This window comes from Panthera pardus, unplaced genomic scaffold, assembly GCF_024362965.1.
Source record: "Panthera pardus isolate Hobbes unplaced genomic scaffold, ASM2436296v1 HiC_scaffold_8, whole genome shotgun sequence".
Taxonomy (NCBI): domain Eukaryota; kingdom Metazoa; phylum Chordata; class Mammalia; order Carnivora; family Felidae; genus Panthera; species Panthera pardus.
In genome coordinates this window covers 96,317,177-96,335,986 of record NW_026527013.1, presented here as the reverse complement: position 1 = coordinate 96,335,986, position 18,810 = coordinate 96,317,177, and the positions used below count along the sequence as shown (strand labels likewise).

The 18,810-nt window shown below is 34.5% G+C and overlaps 1 protein-coding gene across 3 annotated transcripts in view; it reads right to left on the bottom strand.

Annotated features, from left to right (window-relative positions):
- Positions 1-18,810, bottom strand: part of VPS50 (VPS50 subunit of EARP/GARPII complex) — a 139,374-nt gene that overhangs the window by 83,912 nt on the left and 36,652 nt on the right. For all 3 annotated transcript variants that reach the window (XM_019443319.2, XM_019443318.2, XM_019443320.2), the window contains 3 exons: positions 11,279-11,321; positions 9,433-9,531; positions 7,653-7,793 (listed from right to left, as the gene is read on the bottom strand). In XM_019443319.2, the coding sequence (XP_019298864.1) occupies positions 7,653-7,793; positions 9,433-9,531; positions 11,279-11,321 (283 nt within the window). The remainder of the gene's footprint in view (positions 1-7,652; positions 7,794-9,432; positions 9,532-11,278; positions 11,322-18,810) is intronic.

Below are 18,810 nucleotides of genomic sequence, written 5' to 3'. Positions count from 1 at the left end.
AAAACAGGCACTCTCATCTACTAGGCATTTTTATCATTAATGCTAAAATTGTATATATCTATGAAGTCATATGCAATAAGTATGATATAAATGATGCTAACTCGGAACTAAGAACTTCGCACCTTCTAAATTGTGAAACAGAAAGGTCTCCTTTAAATTCAAATTGCTATTAAATGGCCTTAATCAAATAGACAGTTTAATACTCAAACAAAGCAGGTATAATCAGAATACATAATTTATCTTTCAAAGTTACAAGTGATAAAATGCTGTGAGATTACCACAAAAAAAGGGGCAGTATTTAAATGTAAAAACACTATCAAATTAAAAATAAGGTTTCTTGACAGGTCTCAAGAATGACTTTCTACCAGGAAATTATTTTTTGTTTCTGCTGACAGTGTGTGCCAGGCTTTAAAAATAGGTTGGTTTTTCAACATTTATTCCCATCCTCCACCACACACACACACACACACACACACACACACACACACACACACACATCACCCAGCAGACTACCTTACACTGACTGGTTCTTAGATGTGGGCAGCCCAGGGGCCTTGCCACACCTGAGCCAGTTTCAAGTGACCAGAAAACCCCTCCATTTCCAAAGAGGCAAGGCTGGATGCCCAGATAACTACAACCCAAAGTATGTACTCCATTGGCACTCATTAGTCCCCAAGAATACTGAAAACAACCAAATATTCATACTAAAAATCCAGTTAAAGCAAGTCAGACAACCTAACACTGCTCACTACCCCAACCCCCCAGCTCCCACCCCAGACACAGCCACATACATTGTGCCTGTTGGAATCCAAGACCCAGCTCAAAAGCTGCAGCTTTCTCTTAACAATAAGATACGGTTTTGCTTTCCTTAGAACCTTAAAGAACTACGTTGACCCCAATGACCCTTTATGTTGTTTCAACTTTTCTTATCCTACCTCTGATCATAATTAATGTGATCTTACTAGGTTATAAATTCTGTAAAGCCTTATCTATCCTTGTTGAGCTAAACTGATTACTTGATTAACAAAAGCTGAGCAATGACAAGGAAACTGGTTTTTAACTTAGCAAGTCAGAGTACCAAGATAATGGAATTTTATGTCCTATTCCAGCATCCATGAAAGAAAGGGTCACAGGCTAGCGTGTCAGTTTGCAAGTAGGATAAAATTTCAGACCCTTCACGGTTCTTGACAATCCAGAGAATAAATGGCAGAGAAAATTTTTCCTTACCTATCTTTTGATTATTAAGTTTTGAACTTTAAAAATTACCAAAACCTAGTTTTTATTTTACCTTAAATATATAAAAATCAATATATATTCATATATAAAAAATATATGAGTGGTGATGGTACAAATATGTGATAATAAATCCAACAGCTGAATTCTTTGGAGTATTCTACAACTGACCTGAGACAGCAACTCAAGTAAATACATAATATTGCTCTTCTAACTAAAAAGGCTTCTCTCTTTGACCAAATGTTCAAATTTGTAGCTTCCAGTAAGACAGAAAATATCTGTTCACCTATCTAACCAAATCAACCAAATTAACCCCAATAATCAATTAAGTGCCCCAGTTGAATTTCCTTCACATCCTAAATATGCCTGAATGGTAAAGAACATAAATTATTTTGATATGCTACCTTCTGGTATCTGACAATTAAGCTATTAAATACAAAATAATCAGCATTCATGTGTACAAGGAGAGGGATAAGAGCAGACATTGCTGATGAGGAGTGAAAACTGAAACACACTTTCTAGAGGGCAATTTTGGAAAAATGAACCAAAAGCCTTTCACAATACAATTTCATTTCTCAACACTTATCCTAAATAATTAAAGATGTAGGCAAAGACTTAGCTTTAAGTCTATTTACTATAATGTTGTTCATAATGACAAAAGCTAGAAATAACATAAATACCTAAGAATAGGAAGCTGGTTAATTAATCCACAGGATCTTACACTGAAACACTGTCAAGCTATTAAAAGTTATGTGGGTAGCATATTTACTGAAATGGAAAATTATTTATAATATAGAAAGTGGGAAAAATGTTATAAAACTGTGTATACAGCATAATCCCACTTTTAAAAGCTATTTGCTTACATACACATTAAAAGAACCAGCTTTGCATGCATAAATATTAATTTTCTCCTTTTTGCTTATCTATATTTTCTTACAACTAATGTTTTACTTGTATAATTTCAAATATGTATACTTTTAAGAGTAAACATGTTAATTAATGATTGCTTAATTTGAGCAACTATTTATATAATCTACATTCTGTCTAAATCTATAAAGATTGTAAGTGAAATAAGAACATAAATACTAGACTAGTTTAAGTCAGAAAACAGCAAAAGGATAAAGAGGCAGTTAATTCTACAGAGAACAAAAACATGATTATTACTATACATGAACATTGAATTTAGCTCTGAACTTCCTAGCGACTTATCATTCATTGTAAAGACAGTCCATATACTCTCACACCATTTGATGAGAGAAAATATATTCTTCATAACAGAAAATGCCCTGAGAGTTTGGGAATAGAAACATGTTTTGACTAAAAAGAAGACTTGTCTTTAGGTTTCTATATGAACATCAAAATGAACTGTATCTTCAACAGAGGACTTACTAAAGACATTTACTAACTCTCAAAAAACTGACACTGAATTATAATTAAATATCAAGAGCTACTACTCAGAAGAATGAAAGTTTAAAAGCCTAGAAGAATGGAGTATTACACTAGCCTTCAGTTTGTCTCTCTACGATGTATGCACACAAGGCACCTGTAAAAGTACACAGCACAAAGAAGGTACATAATGTTGGTTTCCTTTCCGTCACATTTAACTTAAATTTGAAATGTGTCAACACCACACCAATTAGAGACTAAGAGGGAAATCCAATTTACTCAAGAAACATTAAGCACCTCCAATGGGCCAGACTCTGAGAAAACTCATACTGAAATGATTTCAAAAATTTTTTTCTAAAAAACAAAAAAACAAACAAACAAACAAAAAACTAACTCATTTTTCACCAAAGTATTACTACATTACCAAGCTCATTTCAAAAACAGAACTCAAAACTCATTAAGTTCATTTGGAAATGAAAAACTGAAAAATGGTTGGAAAAATTTCAGCCAGATTTAGCCAGCTTTATTATCATAAAATTAATCAATAACATCCTAATTAACATCTTAAAAAAGCTCCCCAAAGAAATCCAACAGCCTGCCAAACAAGGCTGTAAATAAATTTTTATAAATGATGCATACTTCATAAACTTTCAAATAACCTACAAATAGTTTCTCTACAAAGTTACTAAATAAAGAGCATCTACTTGGTGTCTAGAAATCTCTCCACAGACTGGTATAAACATGTAGGGGTACATCAATGTACCCCACAATGTATTTGTGCTTCAAAATAATGTACATATTTTTAAAGCCTAAATTACTGATCTAAATAAAAACTGTAAGCCAATATATTCAAGAAAAACAGGAAAACCAGACAGAAAGATAAACTATAAAAAGAAAAATTGTGCTTCTAATTAAATCTTACAGAAAACATTGTTTAGTAAAGAAAGAAAAAGTAAGTACATTCAATTACAAAATGATTTCAAAAAGTTCAAAGCCAACTAAACTTTTAAACTCAGAGCAGTGGCTGACAGGACACAGAATTGGAGAAATGTCATAACAGAATAGGATGCTATTGGCCTTAAAAACTCTGAAGTTCTTGGTTTATCAGAGTAAACAGAAACAGAACACTAATTTTGCCCCAGATTTCTTTGTAAAGGGATATCAAAGAAAAAAAAATAGTACAATTTCATTCTAGCTCCTCTAGTAATAAACAGATACCTGTGAGTGGTTTAAAATAATACTATGAATGAGGGCAAGCAGATGATTAGAGTTCTATTTCCAATCTCTTTCCATTTAAATGAAACATAATTGTTCCCTATTTCCAGGAACTCTCATCCCTCTTTCAACTCTGCTGAGTATACTATTTCATGTATTTCATTTTTTAATGTTATATTTAAATGCTATCTAGGATTAAGGATTTCCTTCAAAATATTGCTATTAAACAGAGAAAACCAACTGCCCAAATGCCTGAACTCTTTCTTCTCATTTCTAAAATCTACCAGTCAACACCTTTTACACATCTCCTGAGGGCTGTGTTCCTTCTTTCTTACCTGACATAAGACTCTCCCTCAATAAGTATTTTTTAAATGTTTTATTTTGTTTGTTTGTTTATTGAGACAGAGAGAGACAGAATACAAGCAGGGGAGGGCCAGAGAGAGAGGGAGATACAGTTTCCGAAGCAGGTTCCAGGCTCTGAGCTGTCAGTGCAGAACCCAATTCGGGGCTCGAACCCATGAACCGTGAGATCATGACCTGAGCTGAAGTTGGATGCTTAACCAACTGAGCCACCCAGGCGACCCACTCAATATGTATTATCAGTTACTTTTAATTGGGGCTAAAATGATTCACAATTGCTACGTATTAAAAAATAAAGAACCTTACATTCAAAAACAAGGTTCCTTCACAAATCATCTCCCTTGCTTGAGCTGTGCCATTACAGATCCTTTATATGTGTTCCCACCAGGAAAACATATTTAAATTTCCTTTCATCAGTTTATTTACTAAATTTCTAAGGGTTGTTTCCATTTTTCTCTCCTGAAGTAATCACCTTCATCTGTAGAATTCAGTTTCTAAAAGGTCACATCTTTTCATCAAACTAACAAATAAATAAATCTGATGAGAAATAATTTCTTTCTAATCTTCCCTGGTTTAAACATGTCAAATAGAATACATTATAAAACAAATTAAAACTTGCTTAGGTTTCAAAGAGATATCCACACCCATCTGCTTGTAACAGTACTGCTTAAATACTTCTAAGAGGCATGGGGTAAAGTTCTGAACTTTGTTAATTTTTTGTTGAGAATTGTGCCAAACAAAATGGGCCACCTTAAAATGGATCATATCCTTCACCTCATTATTCAGCTCCTCTACAACATAAAGAGCCCACCATACCTAATTCTGTTAAATCCTTTTCTCAAAGAAATTCCTCCAGGGGGCATCTGGGTGGCTCCAGTTGCTTAAGTGTCCAACTCTTGATTTTGGCTCAGGTCATGATCTTACTCTTTGTGAGATGGAGCCCCGTGTTGGGCTCTGTGCTAACAGTGCAGAGCCTGCTTGGGATTCTCTCCTCCCTCTCTGCCTGCCCCTCCCCTGTGTTCTCCCTCTCTCTCACTCTCTCAAAATAAATAAATAAAATTAACTTAAAAAAAAAAAGAAAGAAAAGAAATTTCTCCATGAAGCCATCATCAACATCTGCTATTACTCTCACCACTTCAAAACTCCTTCAAAGAATGTTTTAGCACAGCCTGAATATAAACCAGGAGTGTAAACTGTGTTGGATGTATAACAACGTATGTGCCAGCTGTTCTGTACAGGGGCTGGGAGAGTGGTTCTATGACAAAGCTCTAGTATACCAATAAATCACTTGTTTCCTTAATTTAATTGTATATACCTCGCTGTAATCATACACAGATGAATAATTTTATAAAGAATTACCACATGTTTCCTGGAGTCATTTTAAGAAGGATTTACTCAAAATAAAATCAAGGAAGATAAGCCCTTTGTTATCTGATAATTTAAATATACACAGCTACTTCAAAAATCAGCTTTACAAAAAACAGTGAAATTGTTTAAAAATGCTATGGTAAAAACTTTAAGCACAAATTTTTGTTCATAAACATTTATAAATTAAGTACAACTTTCATCTTTGTATTTTGTAAATGCACAGAGAACTTTCTCAAGAAGTAGGAGCACAAATATGTCTCTGACTTAAAAACAAATCAACGTTTAATGGTAACAAAGTACACTATACATACACACAAACACACACCAGATTTAATCAAAGTAAAGATTTAAGGACAAAAGCCTAATTTGTTTAAATGTTTGTTTTAATTATTTTTTTGTTTTAATTATTAAAAGTTATTTTCTGTTGTAACAGAGAAATCACTAACTTGTAATAAATTGCTTTACCATGAGACATCTATTCGTGACAACACTAATATAATCAAAAAAATGAAACTGATTGCTTGGATATTTAATTTAAAAATATATACTATGAACCTAAGAAAACACATGGATAAGAAGATAAACAACACATTTCAAAATCACTGAAATATAACAAATGATGGCTGTACTTAGAACTGGATAACTAAAAATGTAATTATGCAACTCTATCACACTTGAAGTTAATAATCATTAAATTTGTGAAATAGTTCTCGTGATTTATGAAATGATTTTTGAAAAAAAAATTTTAAGCTTTATTAACAACCATCCACTGCCATTATTAACTTAATCCTTAATCTATCCAATATAATCACATCCTCCTGGAATATTTATTGTCTCTTAAGTAAGAATACTTCCCAATGGCCATAAAACCTGCACTTTTGACAAACTCAGTAAAGAATGAAGATTAGCTTAATTTTACACTGGTTTCTAGACATAATTACAGTAGAGAATAGATATCTACTTGCCATAACTGTTATTTTCTGAGTAGATATTAGAAATAATTCAAGAAAGTCTCCAGTGAGAGACACAGAACATTGTTGAGCTAGAAATAAAGAGACCAAGGTCAACAATGACCTCCATATTGTCAAATCAAGTGGTCATTTCTGTAATATCACCTTATACAGACTCTCAGAAGCATCTGACATAGGTTTACAGTCAATTCTTCTTGAAATACTTCTTCTGTAGGCTGTTCCACCATCTCCTAGTTTTTCTCCTACCCAGCTAGCTGCTCTTTCTCAGACTCTTCTATTGGTCTCTCCTCCCTACCTAATCCCTGAATGTCACAAGGCCCAAGGGCCCCATAGTTCATTTCTCTACACCCATTTCCCCAATATTCTTATCAAGTACCATGGACTTAAGTACAGTTAGATGCTGATGACTCCCAAATCTAACTTCAGCTCTTGTCTCCAGAAGTTCTTTTATCCAACTGCCTCCTCAACAAGTCCACTTGAATGTTAATTGGCATCAAACAGAATTCATGACTTTCTACTACAAATCAGTCTTCCTTGTAAACACAAATGACACCATTGTTCTCCCAGTTGTTCATCATTCTCTTTTCCTCACACTCTATATCAATCCATCAGCAGGACCAATTCTAAAACAGAGCCCAACTCAGTTCACTTCTCACCTGTGGTTATATGACCTATAGACCTCTGTTTCTTTAAGAATGAAAAGAAATTGGTTACAGATGCTGACAAAAATAGCATTTATACACATGGAAAGACTGACCGAAAGTGTATACAGGGAACCAGCAAAGATGATTGCTTTAGAAGGACCTTACATGCAATCACAGAAGAGAATTAAAAGCCTGAGAGAAAAGGGTAAAAGAAGCTATGACAGAGTAAAGAGTCCATTTAGAAGCAACTGCACTCCATAAATCTATACTACCTCATCAACCTTTACCATTTGTGTGACTGAATCTTCCATTACGAGAAAAAGAATAATATGGGGGAAAAAAAAAAAAACGTTTGGCAAACATATTTGTTTTTATTTCAGTAGCATCTTCAAATAATAGGTGCTATGAAAAATGGAATATGAATTTAAAAACTAAAAAAGAGAGACATATGAACAGTTATTAAATTACTACATACTGTACAGAGATCCTTATATTGCAGCTTTTGGAATTTTGTATCTGTGTTTCCTGAACATAGTTCCACATAACCAAGAACAACTTGAAACACAGTATTATGAATGGCTTGAGTGAAGTGCATGTGAAGTTGATCCATTGCCGTCTATGGAAAGAAAAAAACATATAACATAATTTCATGTTATTAAAATAAATAAATTTCAATGGATGTGAAAAACATAAGAAAAAAATCTTTACCAATTATAAATTAGGCACAAAGATCACTGTTTTTCATAAAATTATAATTGTACTGTTGATTATTTGCAAATAACCCTTCAAGTAACCATAACATCATATTCCTAAAGATAAATATGAATCGTGAACACTGCTCTGTTGCTTTGTGTTTATGACTGGTACCCATCCTGCTCTTTCTTAGACATGTCAGGCATAATCACACCTTTGGATTCGCTTTGCCATCATTCCCTTATATTGTTCAGGATGCTTCTCAATGGTCACCTTCTCAAAGAACCATTTCTTGATCATCCTGTATAAATCAGTACTTTGCATGACTCTATAGGCTTATGCTGATATCTATTTCTTTACAGCACTTGTTACAGCCAACATCCTGCTTCCCTCACTAAAAGACACATGAGGGCTCATACAGAGGTGCCTGGAGCAATGCACACTGTAGGTACTAATAAATATTTAACAAGTAAAAGAATTAGCCTAATGGGGGAAATTAGACGTTATAATCATATTCTTAAGGGTCTTTAAATATGTCTCCCAAAATTACCAAGCGTCTACCTTCTTGTAATTTTTCCTAGGTAGCCTAAGACACACAAATTAATTAACTACGGTAAACAACCAAATTTCTTTATCCAGATTTTAAAATGTAAACAGAGTTTAAGTGGTTGGGTAAATTCTTAGATCTCCTTCTAAGGAGATCATTTAAGGGAAGAAAACATTTACATCTATCATATTTAGCTATTTTTTAGATAAATGTATAATCCTATACACGGAGATAGTACAATTAACTTTCAAACAATGACACCCTTTGCAAATTTTTCAAGGAAGCCCTTGAACAGTAAGAGTATGTAAAGCCATGCACCATGAGGGTAAGTGAGAACAATCGGAGAATAAAAGAATTGTTTGAAAAATCTGATAAATGAGGGGCACCTGGGTGGCTCAGTCAATTAAACCTCTGACTCTTGATTTTGGCTCAGGTCATGATCTCACAGTGTGTGGGATCAAGCCCTGCATCGGGCTCTGTGCTTGAGATTCTTTCTCTCCCTCTCTCTCTCTCTGCCCCTCCCCCACACATACTGTCACACACCCTCTCTCAAAATAAATAAATAAGCATTAAAAAAAGAGAAAAATCCAATAAATGAAATGGACCTATTTTACAGGTAAACATACACAGTACACAAAAGTTTACATACCACTTTGAGGGAAACATGCTGGCCCATCTAGGAACCATGAATCTCAATCAGGACCAAGAGGTGAGGTACAAGACTACACACCCTCTCCAAATGAATTATCTTATAATACACTTTTAAAAAAAAAAAAACCTACATAAAATTGTGAAAATATTAAACCTGACAAACACTTCATAGTTCAAAACAAACCTCTGTAACGTTACACTCCATACACTCTGAGCCTATGTGAACCTATGTTAATATGGCATAAAAATTTACTTTGTTAAATGAAACTTTTTAAGGACACTCTACATTAGTAAATATATTCAGCATTCATAAAGATCAACAGATTCCCAATTAATAAAAAGTAAATATTCTTTCAAAACTAACCTGTGTTTTTCCAAGAAGTCGATAAGCTTGCTGAACCTTGGTGTAATGGTTAATGTCAAAATTCTTGCAGATTTTGGAAAGAGCTACATCCAACTGCTCCTATGGAATTAAAAGAGAAGGCAAGAGGCAGTTAAGGAATTATGTTTTCAAGGCAATGAGAAGAAAGTATTTAATTTCTCACTTTTAATTAATATCTAAAGACATCTACTATCATACTAGATTTAATAGTCAAAAACAAATTTAGTTATTTTTTTACTGTTTTTTTATTTTTGAGAGAGAGAGAGAGAGAGGCAGAGCATGAGCAGGGGAGGGGCAGAGAGAGAGGGAGACACAGAATCTGAAACAGGCTCCAGGCTCTGAGCTGTCAGCATAGAGCCTGACACGGGGCTCAAACTCCCGAACCATGAGATCATGACCTGAGCTGAAGTCAGAGGCTCAACCGACTGAGTCACCCAGACACTCCTAAGATGTTCTTTTTAATTTTTTTAATGTTTATTTATTTTTGAGAGAGACAGAGCGCAAGCAGGGGAGGGACAGAGAGGGAGACACAGAACCCAAAGCAGGCTCCAGACTCTGAGCTGTCAGCACAGAGCCCAATACAGAGCTCTAACTCACAAATTGCAGGCTCATGATCTGAGCCGAAGTCCGACGCGCAACTGACTGAGCCACCCAGGTGCCCCTACTAAGATGTTACTAATATGTGAGTATCTAAAAACCCATGCTTAGTGTTTCAAGGGACACCAAATCAGTATAATAGTAACTAAAGGAATCTTATTTTTATTTGTACTTTATGTTTCCTCAAGCAATTGCTAAAATCTTACAATTGTATGAACTGAATTTGTAAGACTTAAAAAATAATAAAACAGTCCTTCTATATAATCACTAAAAAGTAATTCTCAACAAAACTACATTGACCTTCTAAGCACATCTTAAGGTATATCTAAATGCATGAACTTTGTTTAAGGATTTCTATTTCAATGATTTTATTGTAACATAATGATTCTCTACATAAGTACAGAATAATATTATATATTGTGAGTGAAGAAATACTGAGCTTTCAAAAGAAAGTCCTCAATATTCAAGAGATTATTTACTTAAAAGCATTACCTTTATGTTTATCAAACTGTCATTCTTATAATTAGTAAATGATTGGATTTATGATAAAAAAAAAAACTACCTTCAAAAAAGGTCATTTGAAAGTCCAGCCTCAATTTTTATAAGCACTCTCATCAGGAAAACAGTAAAATAAAATATCAGAAAAAAAATAAGTCTAATTACATTTACTAAAACGAATACTCTGCTTTGCAATGACTGCCAAAGACAGCGATGAACTCTGAATAAATGCAGGAAGAAAAGCAAGACTTCATGCTCACAATGACATATATTTTCCTTTCCATTTCTACATTTTTGATGAACTGTATGAAATATCAGAAGGCTTAGGAATTTAGGAGGATTCATCAGCCAATAATTATTCTTATGTAACTTAGCTCACTGAACTAAAAAAGTTAATAACAAAAAAATAATTAATACATGGTAAATATTTTGTCTATAATTTACATGAAAACCTATCTATAACTAACAGTTTGGGGATCTTTCCAGATATGGTGTTTTCAGATACAAAATACCATTTTCAGATCCCAAAACTCCAAAAGCATTATTGAGTTTACAAGAAGACTAACATTAACTTGACCATGCACAGATATTCCAAACAAAAAACAATAAACAAAGTGTTGTGATCTAGAACACTGGTAATAACACAAAAGTCAAAACATAAGATACATATGTACTATTCAAAAACCTCTGAAAAGAAAAAAAACATTATAACTTATGATATAATCCTTCTTACCTCAATTTGTTCTAAAGTATCTTGAAGCTTTGAATTCAATTCACTATTAAATAAAACAGAGTTAGATGTTACTGTCTATCTTTAAAAGAGACAAACTAAGTGCTAAATATATACTAGCTGAATAAATAATTCATAAATTCACAAATAAATGGCAAGAGCACTAAGTTATGCTGATTCTACAGACAGTACAATAAAGTAAGGAAAATAAAAGGGTAATAATTAGAAAAGAATAAATAAAAGAGTCATTACTAGCAGTAATAGAATTGTATAGGGAGACACTCCTAAATAATCTGTAGATAAAACTAAGAATTTAAGAAATTCACAGTTGATAGCAAGTTTTAAAGATTAAAAAGTGTAATATCGATAAAAAGTAAAATTTCAAACATAAAATCAATTTCTATATATTAGGAACAAAGAATTAGATAATGAAAAATTTTAAAATACCATTTCAAAAAACCAAATATCTCAGAATAAATCTAACAAAACTATCCAATACAAAACTGTGCTAAAGTAAAGAAGTCATGAATACCTGAAGATATATACCATGTAAAAAAAACTATAACCTTTGATATAGTTATCAGTTCTCACCAAAATGATCTAGAATACCTGAAATTTTAATCAAAACTCCAGCAGGTTCTTCTTTATGTATGTATATGGAAACTGGCAAGCTGCTTCTAAAATTTATGCGGAAACTCAAATGGTTAAAAATAGTCAGGAATCAGCAGCATGCAGAAGAATTAAACTAGACCACTTTCTTACACCATTCACAACAATAAACTCAAAATGGATAAAGGACCTGAATGTGAGACAGGAAACCATCAAAACACTAGAGGAGAAAGCAGGAAAAGACCTCTCTGACCTCAGCCACAGCAATTTCTTACTTGACACATCCCCAAAGGCAAGGGAATTAAAAGCAAAAATGAACTATTGGGACCTTGTGAAGATAAAAAGCTTCTGCACAGCAAAGGAAACAACCAACAAAACTAAAAGGCAACTAACGGAATGGGAAAAGATATTTGCAAATGACCTATCGGACAAAGGGCTAGCATCCAAAATCTATAAAGAGCTCACCAAACTCCACACCCAAAAAACAAATAATCCAGTGAAGAAATGGGCAGAAAACATGAGTAGACACTTCTCTAAAGAAGACATCTGGATGGCCAACAGCCACATGAAAAGATGCTCAACATCGCTCCTCATCAGGGCAATACAAATTAAAACCACACTCAGATATCACTTCACGCCAGTCAGAGTGGCCAAAATGAACAAATCAGGAGACTATGGATGCTGGAGAGGAGGTGGAGAAACGGGAACCGTCTTGCACTGTTGGTGGGAATGCAAACTGGTACAGCCACTCTGGAAAACAGTGTGGAGGTTCCTCAAAAAATTAAAAATAGACCTACCCTATCACCCAGCAATAGCACTGCTAGGAATTTACCCGAGGGATACAGGAGTACTGATGCATAGGGGCACGTGTATCCCAGTGTTTATAGCAGCACTCTCAACAATAGCTAAATTGTGGAAAGAGCTTAAATGTCCATCAACTGATGAATGGATAAAGAAATTGTGGCTTATATACACAATGGAGTACTACGTGGCAATGAGAAAGAATGAAATATGGCCCTTTGTAGCAACATGGATGAAACTGGAGAGTGTTATGCTAAGTGAAATAAGCCATACAGAGAAAGACAGATACCATATGTTTTCACTCTTATGTGGATCCTGAGAAACTTAACAGAAACCCATGGGGGAGGGGAAGGAGAAAAAAAAAAAAAAAAGAGGTTAGAGTGGTAGAGAGCCAAAGCATAAGAGACTCTTAAAAAACTGAGAAGAAACTGAGGGTTGATGGGGGGTGGGAGGGAAGGGAGGGTAGGTGATGGGCACTGAAGAGAGCATCTTTTGGGATGAGCACTGGGTGTTGTATGGAAACTAATTTGACAATAAATTTCATATATTAAAAAAAAAAAGGAGTATCTTGAAGAACAATGTTGGAAGGCATATACTAAAATGTGTAAAGGTTATAAAGTCACAGCAGTAAGAGTGTGTTACAAACAGAAGAACATAAGGGGCAAAAGGCTTGAACAGATACATGACAAAGGAGATGACTGGCCAATAAACACATAATAGGCACTTCAAGTAGGCATTCAGGAAATGCAAATTAAAGCTCCAATAAGACTCCGTAATAAACAACCAGAATGGCTAAGAATATTTTTAAAATATTAAAAGACGACATCAACAAATGTTGGTCAGGATGCAGAACAAATGGAACACTCAGTTCAATGTTGGAAGAATGGAAAATTGATACAACTTCTTTGAAAAAATATAACATCTACCAAAACTCAACACACACTTACATTCCGGGAGTCCTAGATACATATCTTACAGGAATGCATACATAACCCTTGCAGCATTACTTGTAACAAGTAAAACTTAAAGCAACACAATTGTCCATAAACAATTAAATGGATAAAGTGTGATATCTTTATATGATGAAATACTATAGCAATGAAAATGCTATCACATGAATCTCAAAGACGTATTAGACAAAAGTCCACTATATAGAAGTCACTATATGATTCCATTTATATTTATATAAAGTTCAAAACAGGCAAAACTAAATTTAATGACAGAAGCTAGAATTGTGGTTACCTTGAGAGAATAATGACTGGGATTAGGCAAGAAGGTAGTTTCTGGGGTAACAGTTCCTGGGACATAATTACATAACTATGTTTACTTTGTAAGAATTTATCTAGTTATACACGTAGGTTATGTGACTGAATATGATTTTTCCCTTTAATTCCTCCTAAATCAGTTAAAAAAACTAAAAACCAGAAGTGAAATTATTTGAATTATAATATCTCATTATTAAAAAGGATCTGTGATATCTAACAAAATAAATACAATCATAGAGAAAGTATTTTAACAAAAAAAAATTAAGGCAAACTAAAATAAAATAGAGCAAGTGAAAGGTATAATTTAGTACACAAAAATTATACAAGGTGTCTTTTCTGAATTTTTTTTAATGTTTATTTATTTTTTTTTTTTAATTTTTTTTTTTCAACGTTTTTTATTTATTTTTGGGACAGAGAGAGACAGAGCATGAACGGGGGAGGGGCAGAGAGAGAGGGAGACACAGAATCGGAAACAGGCTCCAGGCTCTGAGCCATCAGCCCAGAGCCTGACGCGGGGCTCGAACTCACGGACCGCGAGATCGTGACCTGGCTGAAGTCGGACGCTTAACCGACTGCGCCACCCAGGCGCCCCAATGTTTATTTATTTTTGAGACACAGAGAGAGCATTAGCAGGTGAGGGGCAGAGAGAGAGTGGGAGACAGAATTTGAAGCAGACTCCAGGCTCCGACCAGTCAGCACAGAGCTGTCAGCACAGAGCCCAAAGGTGGGGCTCAAACTCACAAACCGTGAGATCATGACCTGAGCCGAAGTCAGACACTACTTAACCAACTGAGCCACCCAGGTGCCCATATACAAGGTATTGTTTTACAATTGTTAATCTCTTCATAAACTTGACTCTCAAAGTCTTACCAGCCAAAACAAATAGGGAGAGTCCAAGTATACAATTTGGTGTCCATAATATCAAAAATACTCAAGGGAAAAACAAAACCAAAAAACCCAAACACAAGTTACTTTTGTTGGCATTTAAGTTCTGAGGGAAAATTTTACCAGAGTCCTTATAAAGGGAACAATGACCTTTTATCTCCTAAGGCACAACACTCTTCGCAATAGCCTTACAGAATATATAATCATGGATTCATGGATTCCATGCATTCACTTCTTACCAAGCCTTTTAATGCAAGCTGAGAAAATAACACCAGCGTGATTATTTATATGTAGATACAGATATAGATACATAGATATAAAGCACTTTGTCAGAATAGTAAAACCTGTAACACAAGTACCCATTTTTGATGCTCTCAGGGATAAATGTTTAAACATACAGAGAAATTAGACAATTTCCTACAAATATTATTTATCATAAGCACACTTTTGATTAAAGTCAAGAATTGGAGATTACTTTAGTAAAACCTGCAAAATGAGCAAAACTATACACTTTGACAATCAACAGTGTAGGACTGTTAAGGTCTTTAACAAGGATTTATGCCTGAAAAATACCCACACACAGCCACAGACATATCCAAAGGAATATTTGTAGGCAAGACTGAGATTTTCCTTAAAAAAAAAAAGAAAAAGATTCTGGGACAATCTCTGTCCAAAGAACAATGAATGAATGAATGAATGAATGAATGAATGAAAGAAAATGAGACTTAAAGGCCCCAAAAAAACACACTAAAAATGACAGTCATTATAAGTACCTTGGCACTTAGAAAGAATTAAAGTTTCTCAGCAATACCACCCCACCTCCCACCCTCGGCCAAGTCAGTATCTTCTCAAGTTGTACTTTGGAACATATTTGAAACATACATTCTTGAGTATATTCCTCAAGTTGTTCTTTCTCCTATGTTCTCTGTCTTTTGATCTATATCATCTTTTGATTTATATCATCACCACCCATTCAATCCAAGCTGGAAATCTCCATGTCATCTTTAATTCTTCCTTTGCTTCCTATGTGACTGATAATCAAATCCTGCCAATTCTACCATTTCAGTATTTCTCATATCCCTCTATGCTTCTCTTTTCTCAATTATGTGCCCGAACTCAAGAATTATCACCTTTTGCTTGAATTACCTTAATAGTTTCCCAACGAATCTCTGCACACGATACCCACACCCACCCTTCAATCCATCATCCATTTATTTGACAAACACCATCAACCTACTGCATACCAAACATTATACAACATCCTCCCAAAAGCTCTCAGGGATAGCTTGAGCAGGGGTCTTAATTTCAGATTGGATTTGGGCAGTATTCTGTTTGATCTGGCAGACACAATTTTTCAAATAGCTTATACATGAAAGGCTTCAGACAAGGCCTGACCACTCCTGTGGGCAGGACCATTTCTTGCTATCTTACTCACATCTGGCAGCTTCATGTTACCAACCTGAATCTGCAGCTCCTAATTAAAGTAGAACTTAATTCACGTTAATCCATGGAGGTTCTCCATTAAACCAAAGATAAAGCCCCAAATTGATACAGCATGTAAGATTCTGAACAATGACATGAAAAATTAACTTCCCCGTCACTTTTTAATGCCTACATTTCAGGGACCTGGACTACATGCAATTCCCCTAATAACCCCCAGATTTTCACACCCTCTGTTCTACTTGTATGTAACGTTCATGAGAAATAGAACATACTTTCTCTTCTTCTCACTCACAAATGTCCATCTGTCTTTCCAGGCCCATCCAAATGTCATCTTTTCCAGGAAGTCTTCCCCTGCTGACTGTTCCCCTCAGTTTCATAACACTCTGTTTCCAACATACCGAATGATAGAAGGGAATATCTGTGACTGTCTCCCTTAGCAAAGACTGTGGCTTATTCTCCAGGAATCTCCAGGACTAACTAAACTCATAGCCTGGCTCACTGCTGAGTCAAATTTGCAATTCAAACATAGTGAAATTTTCCCAACATTCCTTTAGCCCCTATTTTCTATCTCAATAAATAAAACTACAGAGATAGAAAAAGAGAAAGGAAAATGTTTTAGAAGAAAAAGAACTGCACTAAAGTCTGGGTCTACAGGTGCCTTAGGAAGAGGAAAAGAGAAATAAGCAGAACTAAAGCAGTTCTACTCCTCTATCACACAGGGCTCAGAAGTTCACCTATGGCTGAAGATAGAGACACAGATACAGAGAGGCAAGAATACCTGGAATAGTAAGTAGGTTGGAGCTGGTAAACATATTCTTATAGGGAGTATTTTGAGTTTGGGAGAAAAAGAAATATATCTAAACTCATTCATAGGTGAGAGTAACGATTTCAACTCCTCAACTGAAAAAAATGGGCTTTAGTATTTATGAAATCATCATAAATCTGGATGCTTTTAGTGTTTCTATTACTTATGGTTAAAATGACTCCATATCCTATGTATTAAGAGTTAATGTAAACATGGTAATGTAAATAGTATGTATAAGACTTTAAATAGAATATCTTTAAATCAAACATTTTGGCTTTAAAATGTTTTCAGAATCTACAACTGCATTTTGACAACAATTTATTATTAATTGAAAACACATACATAAAAAGTAGATGATTAAGGAGTGTATATATTAACCGTGCAGCCTTCAAGGAGACCTTTAGCCATCATTTATAAATATGAATCCATGCCATTTCAGTCAATTAATGAAAGTATGCTAAAAGGATCTATTCATAAACATTTGGATAAATAAAAGCTACATTACGGTAAAAGAAATTACCAGTTCTAAGATGGAAGGCTAAAAGCTATTAAAGGCTATTTGCAAGCTGAATAGAATAAATCAAACAATTTGAGGGGGCATTTTTAACATCACTACAGAAGATATTAAACATAACATATTCATAAATAACTACCTAACATTGTTCTTTTAAACAGCTGATCTACAATATATACACTCAAAGAACAAGTCCTGGAAAGGCTGCATATAAATCAAAATTGTGTACAAGATTGACCACACAAGAGACAACATGGTACAGAGGTAGTTAGCATCTTAATTATCTTTCCCTGGTCTGTTATTAATGAGCCATGATTTAAGTCAAGTCTCTTAATATCCCTGGGCATCAGTTCCCTATATAAAAGTGTGCTATATCTAAAGGGTTGCTTCCTGCTCTAAAGTTTTAAGATTTTATTATATGCTAAATACCAGTTACCCAATTACTACATCTTTGTGTATGATTCAGTAGAGTGCTAAAACTTTAAAATGAGCTTGAGTAAAATTTATACTTCCAAGCTAATACTATGTGTCCATGGACCCTGGATATTTCAGGTATTTAGATCAGAGATCTATTCCAGTGATTTCAATTTACTCATAGCTGGCAGAGAGTTTATTAACATACTTCAGAGAAAACCTGACTTTCCAACACTTTGAAGCTAAACCAACAATGGTGAGATACCAGGAAATGTCCACGTGGTCCTTCAAACCATGAACAGATTGTAAAAGAATTAAGATCACTTTGAATCTATCCAGATCTCTGTCCTCGGCTCAGAAATCTGAGTCCACTACTAAGAATACTACAGATATTCAAAACATCTCTAAACTTTATGAATTATAATTCTTGAGCAGAGATCAGGCCCAGGAGCCAAATCTAGCCAATAGCCTGTTTCTAAATAAAGTTTCACTGGAAAACAGACACATGAACTTGTTTACATACCATCTATGGCTACTTTCAGACCACAAGGGCAGAGGTGAACAGTTGCAAACTGAAACCTTACTGCCTAACAAAGCTTAAACTATTATCTGGCTCCTTAAAGACAAACCCTGTGCTAAAGTTCAGCAGACCTTTCAGCTGGTCAATTAATCAAAGTTAAAATGGGAATATTTATATGTTGTGTGTATGAATGTTTACATGTATGTTGAACGTTTTAACAAAAATTGTATAACTGCAATTCATTTACCCACTTCTGATTTAGAGCCAAAATCTTTTCTC